This window comes from Sorex araneus, chromosome 6 (genome assembly GCF_027595985.1).
Source record: "Sorex araneus isolate mSorAra2 chromosome 6, mSorAra2.pri, whole genome shotgun sequence".
NCBI classification, from domain to species: domain Eukaryota; kingdom Metazoa; phylum Chordata; class Mammalia; order Eulipotyphla; family Soricidae; genus Sorex; species Sorex araneus.
This window is the reverse complement of record NC_073307.1, coordinates 132,988,137-133,007,886: the sequence shown is the minus strand read 5'-3', so window position 1 is coordinate 133,007,886 and position 19,750 is coordinate 132,988,137. Positions and strand designations below refer to the sequence as shown.

Here is a 19,750-nt window from a genome sequence, read left to right as displayed (position 1 = left end):
ACTAAAAATGCATATAAAATAATGAACTTAAATATTTACCTTTCATATATTGAAATTTTTGTCTTTGATATTTTATCAAAAATAGTTTCAATATAAAAAGTTGTTCTATACCAGGAAGACGATCAGAATAATTTAAGTATATCTTATGAGCAACCCCAAAAACAAAAGTTTTCCACTATAAATCTAAGAGTGCATATTATGTCATTTTTGTCATCATTTTATGCTTACTTGTTCATCAATAGAAGCTAAAAGATTTTATTCATGCTGGATATCTATCATGGATCATTTGTGTTTACAGTTTCCATTATTTTCACCTAAGACTGATTCATATATATAGTAATGTTGGTGCTATGTCAGATCATAGTGAACTACGGGCTAATCTTCACATCCTTCCATCTTTCGCTGACCAACACAAGTCCCATGGTCAAGTTGCCATCAGTGTAGTAGAGGACAAACTCAGAGAAAACAGGCATTTAGGAAAATTACATAATTTTCTTTAATAAGGGAAGCAAAAGTCATAGTAAGTGTCTGGTTTGTTTATTTGCTACCCATATACTTCATTATTCTTCCTTTTGTCACATATTGGATTGATTGGCCATGGATAAAAATAATGCCTTTTGTTTGCTTCAAAGGTGAAATACACAGACATAGTTTTTTCCAGTGTTCTAATTTTAAAAAGTTAGTGACAGGAAGTTTCTGTCATAATTAACTTACAGAGATATAAAAACCTGATGGTGAAGAGAAAAAAAATCTCTAACCGGTGGATTTTTTACTTCAATGTTTACATTTGCTTGTGTTTTTTTCTCAAAATATTATATTTCCTGGCATATATAAAAATCTGAAACTAGAATTTCTGCAGTCTCTAGTTTTATCTTAAAAATCTTATTTTATTTGTTACAATTTTATATAAAAACCAGAAATAATAAGAATGTCACTGTCACTGTCATCCTGTTGCATATCAATCTGCTCAAGCGGGCACCACTGTCTCCATTTTGAGACTTGTTACTGTTTTTGGCATATTGAATACACCACAGGTAGCTTGCCAGGCTCTGCTGTGCGGGCGAGATACTCTCAGTAGCTTGCTGGGCTCTCCGAGAGGGGCAGAGGAATCGAACCCAGGCCGGCTGCATGCAAGGCAAACACCCTACCGCTGTGCTATCACTCCAGTCCAATAAACATGCACATCATAAAATTACTTTGAGGCATGATATATATTTTAAAAGATCAAACTTTTGGGAAATGGTTTTCCAGAGATCTTCATATAATTTATTACTGTTTCAGATTCTCTGAAAAGTGCATGTCAGTATGGGATTAAATATGTAGTGATTTTATTAGAAGAAATTTGTGTAAGAGAAAATGGGAAAGTTACTCAAAGCTAAAATGCAGGCTGAAACATAAGTGAAGGTCTGAAGAGAGGAAGATTGGTGGAATCACCTTTGACCACACTGTAACCTCAGAGTAGTTTGGCACATCTGTTGGTACCAAGACCAAAGTGCATCATTGGAGAAGTTATGAAATTCTCTGGGATGGACATGCCTTAGAATCTTTAGCCATTGGTGCCAGTCAACCAAGTATGGATTTCTGAGCACAGTAGTTGGGACCTTTGTTCAACTGTATTTATGTAGCTAGAAGTTTATGTATCTTCACTGGTGCCCTTAAAATGCAGAATTGATATCATACTTTTAGTTATAGACATAGCCCTTTTATCCCTGAGTCATGTGTTTTTTGAAGTTTTTATTTCTAACTTCTCCTTTGCCCGTGAGTGAACAGACATGTTTGATTCTTTTTTGTTTGTTTTTTCTTTTTGGTTCACACCTGGCGATGCACAGGGGTTACTCCAGGCTCATGCACTTAGGAACTACTCCTGGCGGTGCTCAGGGAACCCTATGGGATGCTGGGAATCGAACCTGGGTTGACCACGTGCAAAGCAAATGCCCTACCCGCTGCTACCGCTCCAGCCCCAGACATGTTTGATTCTTGAATAGTCTTAAAGGCAAGATAATAAGAACTTCTAGAAGTGAACAAGTCATTCCCCAAATAGTTTCCATCTCAGAAGGGTTCTAAGAAACTAAAAAGTGGGGAGCATCTGAAGTGGTAGGGATAAAAGAGGTATTATACATTTATTTTCCTGGCAGTGTACCCTACAATTTATCATTCCAAATCAAAAGATGACTTGACTCACAGGCACTCATGACTTTTTTTTTAGTGTTTTTTCAGTAAGTTCAAGTTAATAACTTAGTTATTAATCGGAAGAATACTATACTCTTTTTGTGTCTGGAACAAGCAAAAGATTTTAGGAACTTAAAATGTTCATAGTTCTGTCCTCTTTATGGTTCTTTTTAAATAATTTTATTTAGAAAGTTTCTTGGTGCTGAATTAAGTACTTTCCTGGTTTCGAGATTAGGCTGAGGGCTGTGTGCAGAGTTGGCATTGCTGCCCTCTCTATCTCAATCAGTGTTCCTTTCTAAGGTGTCATTGCCCCCGTCAGACCCCCCAGCAGGGTCTCCTAGAATGAATGAAGTGGGATTCCCTCTTCTTTGGTCACTTGGTAAAGGAACCAGGCAAAATAAAATATAGAGTTGAGACTTCATTATTGTTTATTATGTGTGTGTCAACTTTTTTGGTAGGACAGAAATGTATACCTGTCCTACAGACTTTATTAATAAAAAGATTTTTTGTTGAAGAATGTATTGTAAATTGGAAGAGTTAATAAATCAATAACTACAGAAAAAAGGGATGATACTCAACATTGGAGGCTGCATTGGAGGCTCTTTCAGGGTTAGGGGAATGACAGCACCGCTGGGAAGGATGAGTAAAAAGAGGCTTCTAAAATCTCAGAGCTAGGACGATTGGAGACATTACTGAGACCGCTTGAGAAAATTGACAATCAATGGGATGATGATGATGATGATGATAATGAAGACTCTTACCATAGAGGCTGACACTCTCTATGCTGATATCAGGTGTCGAATTGCACTACAATTTAGTGCAGAGTGCTTGGGAGTCCTCTTTACTAGCATAGGTGCACTCAAGACTACATGGTATTCAGACAAACAGCTATTATTGTGAAAAAAATAAAAATTTCACAATCATTCATAATAGTAAAACCACAGTATTCAGAGTCTACAGCTCTGAAAGTCTATCCAGTATGAATCCATTTTAGATTGATTACAAATGACAATAATTTATATTGACTCTAAATGATTTTGGTAATTTTATTATATTCAAGAATGAATGTAAAACATGACCCCACTGCCTTACCTGTTAAGCAGCACCCAGTGAGTATGTTCATAGACAGGTGTGCATTTGCATTCTTTCAGAAGTTGGGTTTGTTTCCTCATCAGAATACTTAATTCAATTTTTTTTTTGGCTACCTTCTGCTCATTTGTCACTCTCCCGAATTCTGTACAAGTGTCACTTCCGTGCTGCATTTCCACAGAGAATGAAAAGTAGAATGTGTAGGCTTTCTGTTGCACAATGAGATGGTGCTTTTTTTTTCAACATATGCATACGTAAGCCTTCTTTTGTGAATGGGACTGATAGGGTCAGATAATGTTTAAAGGGAAAGGCTTTATGTCTCGAAGCCCTCTATGTTTCCACATGGATGCTCCCACACACACATAGATTGAATTATGAACAGACCCATTAATGCTGGGATCACAGAAGGTCAAGTTTTGTCTTCTTTTACCCCTATTCACATTGCCTTTGTGGAAAGAGGAGGGGGAAAAAAGGATTTGCAGGGGAAAAAAAAGATTCATGATGAAGAATTTTAAAGAACATTTTTTTCTTTTAACACCATCTGTGAATTAAAAAATAGATATATTTATATAAAAATATAAAATAAATCAGGAATATTGAAATCACTAGCAATTTTGATATGTAAATTATTTCATTTGTAAAGTAATCTTTAAGGTAATCTGTTATCATAACTAATGAGAACAAAATATAGCACTTTGGGCAGACAAGGTCTTATCAATATGTAAAGTAACATCAAATTCTAATTAAATTGGATATAACCTTTATCGAAATGTCAGTGGAATATTCCTGATACATTTTTCCTATGTTTAAATATGTTTGCAGGGCATATTATTATATAGTTTGAAAATTTTTTAAGATTAAAGTTAGTGAAATTACATTTCGTATACACTACAAATAAATAAACAAAAAATAGCAAAAGTAATGGAACCATTTTGTGAAATAATGGAGAATTCACAGGACATAAAACTTTCAAGACTTTAGCCAATAGTCCTTTAGAATGCAAATGACATCATCAATTCTATGGTTGGCTGATTTCTGATGTCACATGAAATCCCCTCTCAGTGGAAGACTATGGATTGTGACAGTAAAACCAATCATGTATAAAAATGCCCTCAAATCAAAGTCTGAAATTCTTCCTTTGTGTGTGTGACTTGCTATAGCATAAGGTTCAGCACATGAAATTAAAAATAGTATTATTGGCTAACAAAATACTTTGTAAGATAGTTAGGATACTTTAAAGACTACATAAAGTTCTATGACTTTGACTATCATAATGGTGGGGATAGTTTCAGGGAAGATTTGTGCTTTCCATAAAGAAACTGTTTCAATTTTAGGTCTCTGGTTATTAGATTTAGATTTTGTCGTATGATTAGAAGAGCAAGCTGGTCTTTAGTTTTACATGGTAGATGTTATTATCCATAATTTTTAGGACAGTACTACCAGAGAGAAGTAGGGTGGAGATGAGACTCAAATAATGGATAATATTGATTGATTATCATCATTTCTGTATTTTAAATGTTAAATTATTTAATGGGGTTCGTAGTACTGTGGAAAGCATAGAAACTCATTCCAGAATGTAAACAAAAGTTCTGATCCTTAACCATCAACTGTGTATCTATGGATGCAGTAGGATAATTCAGTATTTATTCATGATAGATTGATTTGACCCAAGAGTCTTGATGGTTTAGACGGGTAGAGACCACACATTAGGTATTTTGGTAATCTGTGTAGGGCTAATCTAAGAGGCTTGAGAAGATAAGGCTTTAACCTTGATATTATAAGAGGGGAAAAAGGGAGAGAAAATGTCTTTGTTTAGAAGGATTGGAAAACTATAAACCTGGGACAAAACCCAGCCCATTGCATATTTTTCTCTCACGGGGGAAGGGAGGGAGGATTAAGCCATGCCCAGTGGTACTCAAGGGCTACTCCTGGTTCTGTGCTCAAGAGTGACTCCTGGGATGCTCAGGGAACCATGTATAGTACTGGAAATCAAGTTGCAAGGCAGGTGCCTTAACCTCTGTACTATGTCTCCAGCTCCTGTTTGTTTTTTAAAATAAAGTTTTATTGAAATACAGTCATGCCTATTTGTTTATGTTGTCATTGTTTCCAGAATACAGTTGCAAAGAATTTGTTGTCCACAAAACCAAATTTTTAAATTTTTATTTGTTTTAGAACTATGGAAATGATCCTGAAAGTAAGTCCAGGACTGGAGCTATAGCACAGTGGGTAGGGCATTTGCCTCGCATGTGGCCGACCTGGGTTTGATTTCTCCCTCTTGGAGAGCCCGGCAAGCTACAAAGAATATTTCACCCACAGGATAGAGCCTGGCAAACTACCCATGGCATATTCGATATACCAAAAACAGTAACAAGTCTCACAATGGAGATGTTACTGGTGCCCACTCAAGCAAATTGATGAACAACAGAACTTCGGTGCTACATTGCTTTCATTTGTTTTTGTGTCACATCCACCTGTGCTTCATGCTTACTTCTGACTTTGTGCTTGGAGATCACTCCTGTCTGGGCTTGGATGACCATATCTGGTACCAGTATTAATCTAGAGTTGTGGATGAAATGGTCATATGTAAGGCAAGCACCTTAACCCATATGCTATATCTTTAGCCTAAAATTGGGAACATTTTTTATATGGCTTTGTAAAACAAGAATCATGACCCTTTTTTTTGAAGCAAAGATATCTTGTAGATGATTAATCACATAGAGACAAAAATTAAAATTATGGGATAACAAAGAAGATAGGAATTATTTTAAATTAAAAATAATTATTTTAAATTAATTTTATAATTTAAAAGTGTCATTGCTTTAATACTTTTAAAATTCTTGGTAAAATTTTAAATTGGAAATATGTGTGTATTTGTGTTTATGTGTAATCTAGAACTAAGTTAAATAGAAAAAGAAATCAAGTCAAATAGATATTAATACAAACTTGATTTCATTGACTTTTCTGAATCTGTAGTGGTAATTTTAACATTTGAGTTGAAGTATTGGCTGGGAGGCAGTATGTTTGGCTGAGACAGGGGGCAAGGTGTCAGTACATGAGAAATACTTTTGGAGAGACTTACCATTTTGTTTGTTGACAGTGAACTGAGTAGAGAATCTATATAGCAAACAATATTAAATTATTTATCTGCCTCATGTGAAATATGCATGAAATATCTGCTATAGATTAGATATTGTGTTGTCCATTCTATAATCTCATTTAATTCTAACATAACACCCTTATGACAGGTGAAGTTTTTAATTAAATCTTCTAATTTCTCAGTAAATGAGCCATTCAATCCAATATTTCAAAAAGCCCATGCTCTTTAAGAGTTATTCATAATTCTTAGTGGGTTTAATTTAATCACTATAAATGATCGTTCTCAAATTTGTATAAAACATTAGCATGTCTGTGCACTCAGAATATATTATTGATAGTTCATAAGTCAGATTCTTATGTCTGTCTTAAGTATGATGATCAGAAATGTAGGCATTTAAAAATAATTGGTATAATTTTTTAAGCTTTGCAGTTTCTGGAAAAATTAGTGCCTATTTGAAAATACTTATCTATTCAAAACTTTGTTTCAAATGGAGCATTATGTTATTTATTTTGTGGGGAGGAGGCCCCATCCACAGATGCTCAGGGATTACTCTGGATCTGTGTTCAGGTATAACTTCTTTTGGGGTAAGGATCACTCTATGGGATGCTGAGGATTAAACTGGAGTGACCTACATGAAAGTAAAGTGTCTTATCTTGTACCATTTCTCTGGTCCCCAGAGGATTTCTGAAGTATGGAGATTATGGAAAATTTTATATGTGAATTAAAAAAATTAGAATATATGAAGTAAGAACATTATTTTAAAAGTCAACAAAAATGTTAATATATTGAAATATTAAAATTGTAATGTAATATACATGTGATAAGTAAAATATGAATGGTACACATGTTAAAAGTTAGTGTCATTGCTATATATATTGAATTATTTAAATTCAGGGAAGTTTTATTCTTGTTAACTGTTTGAAAAGTCTTTGCAGATTATCAGGTACTTTTCTTTTCATATCTAGGGATATTTTTCATTTTGCAGATGCAAAAATCTACCAATTACATATTATTGAAGTGAAAAGGCTAGACATTTTCTCATAAATGAAATGTGTTTACGAAGGAATTTATATATCCTCTGTTCTTCTTTCTTAAAACTAGGTCTATACTCAAATTCTTGTATTGAGGTCATTTTCCTCCCATCAAACTGGGTACTCAAAAAAATCTAATAGGTGTGACATCAACAATTACTTCTCGCTAACAACTCTTGTAATTTAACCCCTTCAGGTGAGCAAGCTGATTGATGAATTGCAGACAGCTATCAAAAGTCACAGAGGTCATCTCTCTAAACTTGGCCCCCAATTACAGGCTGAGCGGGAGCAATTCTCCTCTTATGTCTATAAACACATTAAAAGCCTTCCAGCAAACACTCTTGTCCCGGGAGGCCTGCAGCTCAAGGTGGGTGTCATTCCGTGACTCTCACTGAGTTCAACCAAAGATGAAAACACGGCTCTGTTTGAAGACCTTTGTATATAACAATGCCACTCAGCTTGAATTTCTTTTTATGTTTTTCTTAAACTGGAGTTTGACTTGCAAGTACTAGTATTACCATCCAGGGAATATACTTTAAAAGAAAATAACATGAGGCCTTTGACTATGCATTTGTAAACTTTTTAACTAGTTTTCAACTCATGGAAAGTAATTTTAATGAAAATAAAAGAAATTTAATCATGTGAATATTGCCACACTTTTCCACGCAGCATTTATTTTTCACAAGAGTCTAAAAGTACTAAATGTGTAGTATTTACTCAGGATTTCATTATGTGTTTCAGTTTTCAAAAATAACTTATTTGGACAAATGGACAAGCTTTCATAGTTGCAGACAGTAGCAATAGGAATTAGAGGTAAAAGGCCAGGTGACTGATTGATGTTCAAGCTACATTTTCAAGGAATAGGATCTATATTGGATAAATGTGACACATGTCTGAGTTCACTTGGCAAAATCAATACTGAAAAATATACTGGGAAAAAAAGGTGCATTGGTTATTTGTCAGGACAAGATGTCTAAATATCCTAGATGACTTACTGCTATTACATTGTTGGAGGAGAAAAGGGCTGTCTCATATTTGGCTGAAATGTTTCAGGTGTCAGTTGCCTAAGGGATTTGAACAAATATCCATAATGATATTCTTATCAAGTTAATGTTATTTTATAATTTATGTTCTGTATTTTAAGACTATCAGTAAGTTTCACATCTAAGAAACCATTGCTAGAGTTCTTCCCTTTATTTTGATTATATCAATAGTTGAAAGTGGTAACATACAAATCATTTTATTTTGCTCCCCCTTCAGCTGCAATTTTTTTCTTAATATCTAATTCTATTAAGCAATTATAGCATTATAAACATTGTTTTCTAACTATGACTTTTTAAAATGATATTCTTATATTTACATATTACTGAGTACATGAATCATGCAAAAATTGAACTTGAGGGAAGTGTAATTACTAGATAAGTATAATATTTTATTTTTCACTGTGTTAGTAAGCTAAAGGGTTAGGAAGTGCTATCTGAGACATCGAGGTCAATGGTTCCTATAGTCCAGGAACATTGTTCTTTTCCAGATTTCTCACTTAGATATAGATCCATTCCACCATCTGCAAAGTATAAGCTATTGATTACATGGTGGGCTAGGAGAAGGAACTTGGTTGACTTGGTGCTGTTCATCCCCACTGACTTGTACCAGCAATTATCATATGACTTGAAAAAATGTGCTTGAGTTCACAGGTTTTATATTTCTAAAAAAAATTCTATCAGTTATTCACAGCAACTTATGGATTTAATAGCAAGCGTTTAAATTTAGAACCAAAATTGTTACTCATAATTCTTCAAAAACTATTTTTATACCAGTAAACAGAGAAGAAATTTCTCTAAGTAAAATAATTAGCTTATGTTTTAGACTCACTGTGCTGTCCAGTACAGTGGCCAGATGTAGGTTATTTATTTAAATTAGAAAAATTTTTTTAAAAATCCAATGCTTCCTATGATAAGCCCATGACACACCTAGTTTTATCCCTAAAAATTTCACTTCCAGGAAACCTCTCAGTGCAGGCAAAGTGGGTTGGTTGGTCACTCACTCTTACTCTTGTTTAAGAGCCCTGACCTCCTCTCAGCCATTCTCTTTTTCATGATTCATTCCCCAAGAAGTACTCAGCCTCATCTGCTCTCCCTTCTCTCCCCTCATGGGGACAACTGATTTTTTCAACATGGGACATCTGATTTTTCTGAGAGAATAGATTATTTTTTTCTGTATTCCAAGAAATTGGAATAACAGCTCATACTCAGGCTTCTGTACGGTGGTTTTCAATTCTGGACACCCTTTTGAATCATCTAGAGACCTATTAAAAGACATCAATTCCCCCACACTCCAAGGTTTTGACTTTGACTGCTACCTGCTTTGAGGTCTCTGATTGTTAATAATCTTCAGGGATTTTTAGGAACCAGTTGTTACATAAGTTATTTTAAATTATATACATATATATGAACTAATCATTACATGGACCATAATAGAACAGGGGAAAGACTATTCAATTCCTAATCATATTACTACCTTTTACTACTATGATTTTAAAAGTCAGTGATGCCAATTACTAGTAGAAATATTATAAAATGGTGTGCTGTTACGCCAGTCTTCCAAAGTTTATCTTTATTGATGACTCATAACTTCGATATTTAAGAGTATATCTTTGAAATGATGGGGAAAAAAGACCTGAGAACTGTAGTTTTCTAAAATTTCTTATTTCTGAAAAGATCTTCTTGTAGAGCAGAAATAGATTAATTGCTATCTCCGAATTATTCAGAATTGCAAATATACTACAATAGACCCTGTACTCACTCTCAGGAGCAGCACAATTTTCTAATTCAACTGAAAAGATATTTCAAAAAGACTGTGCAACAAACTATACATTGCCAGTACCACAATAATTTCACACAAAGTAGTTGCTTGACCAAAATCTTAAATTCCATGGGACGTTGGAGTTCCTTGGAGTACCATCACAAATCCAGTCACCTCTGCTCATTGTAGACAAGGACCATATTTTTTTCTGAGTATAATAACTCCATTCCATTTCCTGGGGGTTCCGCACCCAGTAAGACTCAGGGGTTACTTTGGACTTTGCATTCAGGAATTACCTCTGGTCCTGGTAATGTTCTGAAGATCATATGGGATACGAGGATCAAACCTGGGTCAGCTGCGTGCAAGACAAGGGCCCTACACACTCACTATTTCTCTACCCCATTTTACCCCATTGTACAGCATGCAATGTGGAGATTTAGATGATGCATCAATAAAAATATTTTGCCTTTATGATGGAAAGCGTATAATTAAACTTATTTCCCCCTCCTATTTAATTTTACAAACATGTCTGATAAAAATATGAACGAAAATATATTAAATATTTCTCTATTTAGGATTTATATCTCTCTGTTGAACCAGTGTATCAGCTTCAAGAACCAACGAGTCAGAAAGATAGTACAGTAGGTAAGGCACATTTCTTGCATGCAATCCAGGTTCAGTCCCCTGTAGCATATGTGTTCCTCTAGAGAGGACCAACAGGGGTGATCCTTGAGCACAGATAAGTGTGGACCCCGAAAAAAAACAAAATAACTGAAATCATTCATTATACCTAACCTCAGCTTCTAGATCAGTGATATTCAACTAAGAGCATGAGGCAGGAGGTGACTCAAAATCCTGAGTGCTTTTTCATGTTGTATTGGTTGCCGTCATCTACTCCCTGAATTTTTCATCCCCATTAACATCTGACTAGTTTTAAATGTCATGTTTTGATTTGTTCTTGACTTTATAGGGTGACCTCTTGAAAGGACACATTCGATTCTCTATTGCCTCAGTTCAGTTTTTGCAATAATGTAATACAATGAGCATCAAATTTGGATGGATTTACAACAGCTAAATGTGGATACTCCTTCCTGCTATGGAAAGTTACTTATTGACAAAAGTTGTAAACACAGCATAACAATGGAGATATTTTAGAAATAAAATATCTTATATGTTCCATAATCACATTATTTCAGCAAAACCTTTTTTACCCTTATATATCATATCTGTATGCTTTCATGTAACTTGTGTAACTTGTGTATTCACAACCACAGTATGCACATTTTAAATTCTGGTATATTCTCTTGTCATAGTATAGTGCCTTGAAAGTTGATGAGATTTTTTTTTACTATTTTTACCTTTAACACCACACTCAATACACACCACAAATTATGAAGCTCTTTAAGCAAGTTTTGAGGAGCAGTATCTTGCTATTCCGCTATTCCAGACTTCTCTTACTGAACTCCCTTGTCACTGCAGTACCCCCCAGCCCTTCTGAGAACATCTGTCACAGCCATGGCTCAGTGACTTCTGCATCCACAGTCCTCTTCTTTTCCTGCAACTCCTCCTCCTCTTCATCCCCATGGAGATGCTGTCAGAAATGTTAGCATTTCCCTGGGAGTGCAGGAAAGAAAGGATTCATAGGAAAGGGTATTAGCAAATCTGTAGGGATGGTGGGTGGAAAATCGAGCTGGAAGGTGGATAACTGTGACAGTGAATTGATGAGCAGGAGTGTGGGATGTGTGAGTAGGTGGAAGAAAGCATGGGGCAATGAGTAGAAGGTGGATACAGGGAAGTTCTTTCACTGGAATTAGTGCTTTTCACACACAATTGGTCAATGATACTCTGTGGGTTGTCTTCCATTTGCTGCCAGCAGAAGCAGATCCATTAGAATAATCAGGAGAAGCAGATTCTAAATTCTGTAAAACTTGTGGGAGCAGGGCCTCTGAAAAATAAGGTCTGAAAGTAGATACTGATTTAGAATAAGAAAATAATTTTTCACAAATTAGTGGAAGTTTGGAGATTGATATACTTTCATTTGATGCTGCCTTTCCCATTTTCATAAAAAATTATCAGAAACACTTAGAAGTACTACCTTATTGTAGCTGGCTTCACGTCTGACATTCAAGCTTCTAGAAACTTCCAGAATGCTCAGGAAGTATGAGCTAGAAAAATAGGGTGAAATTTACTAAACCTGAATTAAAATAAGATCCAGAAGACTGGGATTTGGTGATCTTTATATTTTTCCATTGTTTGGTTATTTGGTTCTCTCTTAGCATAACAATTTTTTACCTTTTCTGAAAGGATAAGTCAGAGATTTACTTCTTAAAGAATGTCCTTGGGCAGCATCCTATTCAAACTCCAGGTTGTATGATTCTAATGATTTTTATTCTGCCAATCATAGAAAGGAAGCTTTTTAATCAAATAGCTCAGTAAATTCACACATTATTGAAGGCTTATTTTTTGCAAGGTAATTTTTGCTAGGTACTATGAAGTATGAGCAGAAGCTTTGAACAGGTTTCTGACTAAGTCGATCATTATTTTAATGTAATTAGGAGAATATTATACAGCAAAAAAAGAATATTATAATAAAGCTTCCGGAGATAATGAAATAATGTATAAACCTTCCCACTTTTTATTGCACCATTTTCATTTGCATATTTATATTGAGAAAGTGTCAAAATTTGGTTGATTATCAAAAAGATGCTAGCTTTTATCTGTGTTCTCCTGAATACTTGAATTTGGATACTTGAATTTTTTTAACCAATGAAACCAAGAACATGCACAAGAACTCCATGAAACCATTTGGGACTTGCATTATATTTTTGTGGTGAATTAAAAACATTTGGGGTGGAGAGATAGTAGAGTACTATAGAATGAGAGATAGTAGAATAGTAGTAGCTGAAGTACAGTCCGGCTCATTTCAAGCAAGAATGAGTGCTTGCTTTCCACATGGCCAACCTGTTAGATCTCTGGCATCACAAATGGTCCCTGGAGCAAAGCTGGGAGAGATCCCTGAGCACAGAGCCAGGACTAAACCCTATGCACTGCCAGATGTGGGCCAGAAAGAAAATAAATTTTAATTTATTTAACCATTAATAGGAGGTTTTTAATAACAATGTGTGAAATAAAATTATTAGTAAAAGACAGAAGAGTTTAGTTACCTAAAAATCATAGCGAGAGTCTTTTTGGATCATCCACAATACCATTCCATTTGCTTATTATGTCCTTGTTTTTATAGTACAGTACTTAATCCATGTTATTTTGTTTAACCACTTTTTCCATAGAAATATTTAGACTTTCTAAACCACGCTGTTATCTTACCTATATTATTTAGTTAAAACTAGGGAAGCAAGTTTAGAATATGCTCTAAGTAACTATAAGTATACAACATGCCAATTTGACGTTCATTTTCCATTTTTGTTTTGTTTTGGGCCACACCTCGAGGTGCTCCAGACTTACTCCAGGCTTTGTGCTTAGGGTTCACTCCTGGTGGGACTTTGTACCATCTGTGCTGCTGGATATTGAACCTGAGGCTACCTCGAGAAATGCAGGTGTCCTACCCACTATATTATTTCTTTGGTTCCAACGCTTGTTTTCTAAGGAATTATGGTTAGGGTAGGATAAATTGGAATCATCTAGATTATTATGGTTACTTAAAGAACATTCATTAAATGATGGGCTCAATCTGATAGATAAAATCAATTTCCATGTGTATATTTTTACTATAATTTTAAATGTTGAATTTGTATTTTTAAAGACAAAGAAATTTGAATTACTATGAATGACTTCTAACTCCTCACAGATATTTGTCAGAGGTAGACATGAAACATTACTCCTATCCCTCTTTCCAGTGCTGTTTTTGTTTTCTATTTTGCCTTTTCTTTCATCTCTGGTGTGTGTGTGGGGGGGGGGGGGTCCATGGGGAAAAATGCCCATTTTTCCCCCCTATTCCTTATTTCCTGACTGGCATCTGCAGCCAGGTGTAAATCTCTCTGTAAGGAGGATACAACTCCCCATTCTAGACCCACTGAAGAGAAAAACTGTCTGTCTCAAAATCAGGAAAGCTCAATTGGTGGGGGCATGAGCTCCCATGTGGAGCTGCTTGAAATGAGACAGGCTTTCCCTGCGCAGTCCTGACAGCCTCAGAGGTGCCCAGAGAATTGCCAGGTGGGCAGTCAGCAGGGAGAGTCCCCAGGCCAGATCTGGATTACTGTCCCAGCAGTTCCTCCGACTAAATGCAGGCACTGAACCTTACTGCTGCACGCACACGCGCTCTCGGGGAGATTGTCCTTCTCCATAGCAGTTAATTTGTTTTTACCTCTCAATTAGCTTTTTCACAGAGATGCTCAAGTAGCTGAGCTTCTCCTCCTGCATATGCTGCCATCCCCGGATTGCCCACTGACATCTATGTTAACCTGATCCACTGCGAGCAGCAGTTCCAGTGCAAAAGAAGTGACCAATTAAAAATTCTGTTATGTAATACTATGTAATACGTAATGCTATTTTATAAGAAGTGGATCATTTATTAATATAAAGAGGTAATGCTCTGGACAATAGTGTTTTACATAGGGCTTAGCTATTTTAGTAAGCATTCATTAGGTGGGAATTATCTTTTTAAAAAAAATATTTTGTAATTGGCATCACTGGCAAATTTGTAACCTAACAAGCAAAAAAAAAATCTTTAAGGATTTTTCGTTTTGTTTTTACTTTTTAAATTAAAATATTTTCAAATTGATTTTAATTTTTGTAATTCAGGTATTGTGGTTTATAACTCTGTTAGCGATGGTTTCTGGCTCACGTGATTCCAATACTGCACCCAACAGAGTGTGCCCACCTCTCTCCCTAGGGAGTATAATCTTTACAAAACACTGAAAAGTGGGTAGCATCCGAAATATTAATCTGAGAATAGGATCCTTGAAAGTGAGAATCTGAAGAAGTTTGATGGGTTAGTTTTAGTTAATCTGGTCATTTTCATTTTGTCTTGAGTCAAATAGAATTTGGGTGACTATGTTTTCTCATTTAAAATGTCTTTACTTTCCCTGAGAAGACATATTGAGTCCAGACTCTGGTTCATTACTGGTTACTACCTAGGCTCTGGTTCGTTCTACATCCATCTACTGATGGTATTCACATAATTTGATTTTTTAAATCCCAATTAAGTATACTTAAACCCAATTAGGTATAAATTCAGATACTAAATTAGTTTAAACAAATGATATGCTGGTTCCATTTCTTTTTGAAATATTCTCGTTTATAGCTGGCGTATTGAAATTACTTAGTGTAGCATGTGACAGGCAAGAAATTCACCTTCTTCTATGTAACTGTAAACATTTTTATGTTGATATTTGTATTTGTACAAATTGTAATTGGATACAAAGAAAGTTTTTTACAAAGCCAGTCACCTTGTTTCTGAAGTTTTACTTTTATCAGTAGGTCAAGAAGAATGGAGTTGGAGAGAAACCTTTTAAAATAATTTTAAGGAAATCAAAAATAAAATATGGCTCAAAATGTTGAAAGGAGGGGAATGCAGGTTCACCCAAAGCCTGGGCAGGTCTCTCTCCGTTGGCCTTCCTTAGCCCTTTCTCCACTTTGACCTCTACCCCTTATTTATCCTCAAGTTCTCATTTCTATCTTTTGCCAAATCTTACTCTTAGGAAAAAGGTTTGTCACAGTTTCTTTCAAGCCAGTGACATTTAATTTTTTTTATCGCATAGTTCTTGGAATATGTCACGTAAAGTAAATGAAGGTAGGACCTACGTGGTTGGAGTCAGGATGGTGGCTGCCCCACTGTCTCACTCCTCACTCCTCAGGACGGAGCTTCCTGCTATAATATCTCTTAGGGTCATAGCCTGCAATTGTCCCTGAGGTCAGCCAGCCTTACTCCAGGGCAGAAACGGAAAATCCCAATCCCATAGGAGCAGTATTCAAATTATCAATAACCAATCCCATTTAACTATTTTCTTTTAGAAAGCTATTGTACTATGGAGGTGGTGCTGCAGGGAATTAAAACAGGGCCTCATGCATGCAAGGCAAGTCTCTACTGCTTGGCCATATACATCCCTTGGCTAATTCTGTGACATTTTAATTGTAATGAAAGAGAAAACTTCTAAGTAGAATTTTAAATATTTGTAAGTTAGTAGGAGAGATATCTTGAGGGGACTTTTAGCTCACTTGTAATGTCCTATACCACAGGCGGTCATATCTTCAAAAAGGTGGATTCTGCTGCATCTTACAAAGCAAATACTTTTAATGTCTCTTTTAAATGATTTTTTTCTTTCTCTTTTAGTTCTTTTCAGGAGAATAAGCAAATAAGTCTTCAGGTACAAAACTATTTGAAATAAAGCAACATATAAATTTATCAGCTGAAATCTTTTGGGAGATTGTTGTGACTTAGCTCAAGTTATATTGATTGTTTTACTGGTCTCCAGTACTATACAATTTCCAGAGTACTCTTAACACCACTACCTGTGTACAAGCACTCACCGACAGACTTCAGTGTCCTCCCACAAGCACAGCGGGCCCTATCCTCATTCCTCTTGCCATCCTTCCCAGTTTGTCTTTTGAGCAAACATTTTCTAGACTTATATTACTTGATTTTTGGTGCAGGTAGCATGTACCTAGTAACATGTAGAGGAGTGAACATTAGAAGTCACATAATTTTATTTGAGTACATTTTTATTACTTGTAATAAAATGCACTAACTTGTTAATTCTACTTAAAAACGTTTCTGTTATGTGTGAGGACACCTTTTTAATGTAGTACAAACAATTTATTATTGAATCGTCATTGCCTAAAATTCAAGTTTTAATATTTAATTTGTAATTGCTTCCTAACCTGACTATTAAAGTGAAATATTTTTACTGTTTGACTATTTGGCATATAGAAAATAAATATTTTTAAATGTTCCTGCAAATTTATAGAAACGAACTAAGTAATAGTAAAGGTATTTAATTATATATATAATGTTAATCCCTTTACAGTTTATTTTCTATCTCAAAGGTGATTTTGAATTTTTACTGGTTAAGCATTCTTCCATGGATAATACATTTGCCACACATGAAAATTTAAATTTTCATGCTTTGACTGAGGTTTAAAAAGCTACTGAAATTGTTGCCCATGTTCATACAGTATTTCACATTAAATTTTTATTATTAGTGCCTAATACTAGATACAACAGTGCATGCTAATATTTATAGTTATAAGCATCATAGGATTTGATATCCGAAGATTTCCCTGCCTCTTATGGAGTAGATGTGATTGATGTAAACCACTCTGAGATTCACTTTTCAAAAATTTAATGTGTTCGACTCACACCCTGCATCCTGGGTCTTCATGCATGTGTATAGGGATGCACTGTTGCACAGCTGGACTTCTCTTCAGAATTAAGAAACCCGGGGCTGGGGAGAGAGTACGGCAGAGGAGGTGCTTTCTTGCCTTGCACAGGGTCGGCCTGGGTTTCATTACTTGCACCGCATACCTATTGGCACCACTAGAAGTGATTCCTGAACTTAGAGCCGCGAGTAAGCCCTGACATACCAGGAGTGGCCCAACCAATTTAGCTACTGAACAGAATTGAGATACCAACTTCCAGCCACCACAGCTGCTATCTTCTGAACAGTTGCTCTCTGGTTAAGGAGCTACTTGTCACAATCAGACCCACATCTTGAAGACAACTTGTACCCAGCATTTGGTTGTTGCACGGCAAAAGCTTGGTCCCTTTGCCTTAATTCGACAATTTCGAAGAACTTTCCAGATCTAGAGCTCCCTCCAGAGGCCTCTGCTGCAATTGCATCTCTCACAGTTCACCTTCTTTTGCCCACTGCTGCTTTCTTTACTCCCTTAGTAATGTTGCTGCTTGATAACTGTTTCTTGAAACATCTGAAGGTGAATCCTGGTCCTGGTCTCAAAGCCTGATTCCTGGAAACCACATTTTAAGACAATGTGTAAGCTAGCTTATTTCATCATATTTAATTATATCCATTTGATACATGCCAGTACTTTTGTACCACTGTTTGATATTCCTTTTGTTCTCCTGACCTCTGGTAGTAAATCCTGTTACAGTACAGCCTCCTAACTTTTGGCATCACACTGTGGTGTCATTTTCCTATTACTGCCTCTTGACAGCATTGCGTCCTGAGACATTTGAAGCTTAGGTGTTTGGCCTTCTACGCACGTAGGGAAGAGCTTCCTGGGTGGTCTGCCCAGCAGTTATGCAGAGTTTGGGAACCTGCTGTTCCTCCACACTAGGTCTTAACCAGACTTAAAGATAGCGCTGAAAGCTGGATAATGGCACTGATCTGGGCATTGTACAAGTCCTTACGTAGATACCATGAACGATGCCTGGCAGACTCATCAAAGAATACCATTAGCTCCAAATCTCCTATTTAGGTCATCATTCCTCCTAGATTTTAAGTTTTGTTCACTGTCATGAAATCTTCACAGTTAATAAAATTTTGGTGCCTTTGAAAATATTGGACACAAAATTGTACTTAAATGATCTACACCCAGAGATGATCTATACCCCATTGTTTTTCAGAAGTATTCGCCTCACTACATATTTTATTCCCCAATTCTGCTTATAAAACAGGTTAACAATTACTCTAGGATGAACAAAAAGTGACCATAGGTGGAGAGAACACCATTTCCACCCTTGGTTTGAACCACTGTTATCTATTCTTAAGATTGTATTTTTCAGGATTGGAGACATAGTCTGGAGAGATAGTGGGTAGGACACGTACCTTGCATGTAAAAAAAAAAGTGCCATTTTCACCTCTATCTTAGCAGCCACAGTGATAATTTAGAATATATGAGTCAATTCCTGTTACAGCAGTTACAGCTCCATTTCATACTCTGGAGTGTTTCATATTTCACCTTCCACCCTTCCCCCTCTGGTTTCACATTTCTCTCCAGCACTACACCAGTCACACAAGCTTCCTTAAAGTTCTTAGAAGTTATCAGGTGCATTCCTGTCTGAGTTTCTTTGCATTGGAGGCTTCCGCAGCTTCTGCTGGGTTAAATTGTTTACCTCCAGGTATTTATTCAGTGTTTTTTATTATTTTCTTAAAAGTGTGTCACCTACTTTATATGGTAATCACTGAGCCTGGGTGATCTCTCACTCCCTGAATTATGCCCCACTAACTCTGCTCTACTAATTTTTTTTCTTCTTTACATGCATAATACTTACCACTTGCTACCTCCTCAGAGGGGTGTCTATCATGAAGTTAAAGAAACATGTTTTACGGCCCCGTCCCTTCTAAAACCTCGGGAAATAATTTATTCACATGGTTATATGTTTCTGTAAAATTTGCAAATGCATTATTTTTTACCTAAAATTTGTGAATACCCTTGTTTCTACGCCAGTTTCCTTTCCATTACACTTTCCTTTGAATGAGCTGAAGGTGAAGTGGTTGCAGGCATTCTTGAAGTTTAGTTAAATGAAGTTTGTGTGTGCCTGTGTGCGTGTGTGCGTGCGTGCACGCCATTCATTACATATCCCTCTAGATCTATAGCATGGAGAGTTTTGTTTATGTTTTTCTCAGTGTATTTCTTGGATTTGGGT

At 35.9% G+C, this 19,750-nt stretch overlaps 1 protein-coding gene across 1 annotated transcript in view; it reads left to right on the top strand.

The window, feature by feature from the left end:
* DCDC1 (doublecortin domain containing 1) overlaps window positions 1-19,750 on the top strand; it is a 440,548-nt gene that overhangs the window by 189,056 nt on the left and 231,742 nt on the right. Inside the window, exon 10 of the mRNA XM_055142558.1 lies at window positions 7,583-7,753. Within this exon, the coding sequence (XP_054998533.1) occupies window positions 7,583-7,753 (171 nt within the window). The remainder of the gene's footprint in view (window positions 1-7,582; window positions 7,754-19,750) is intronic.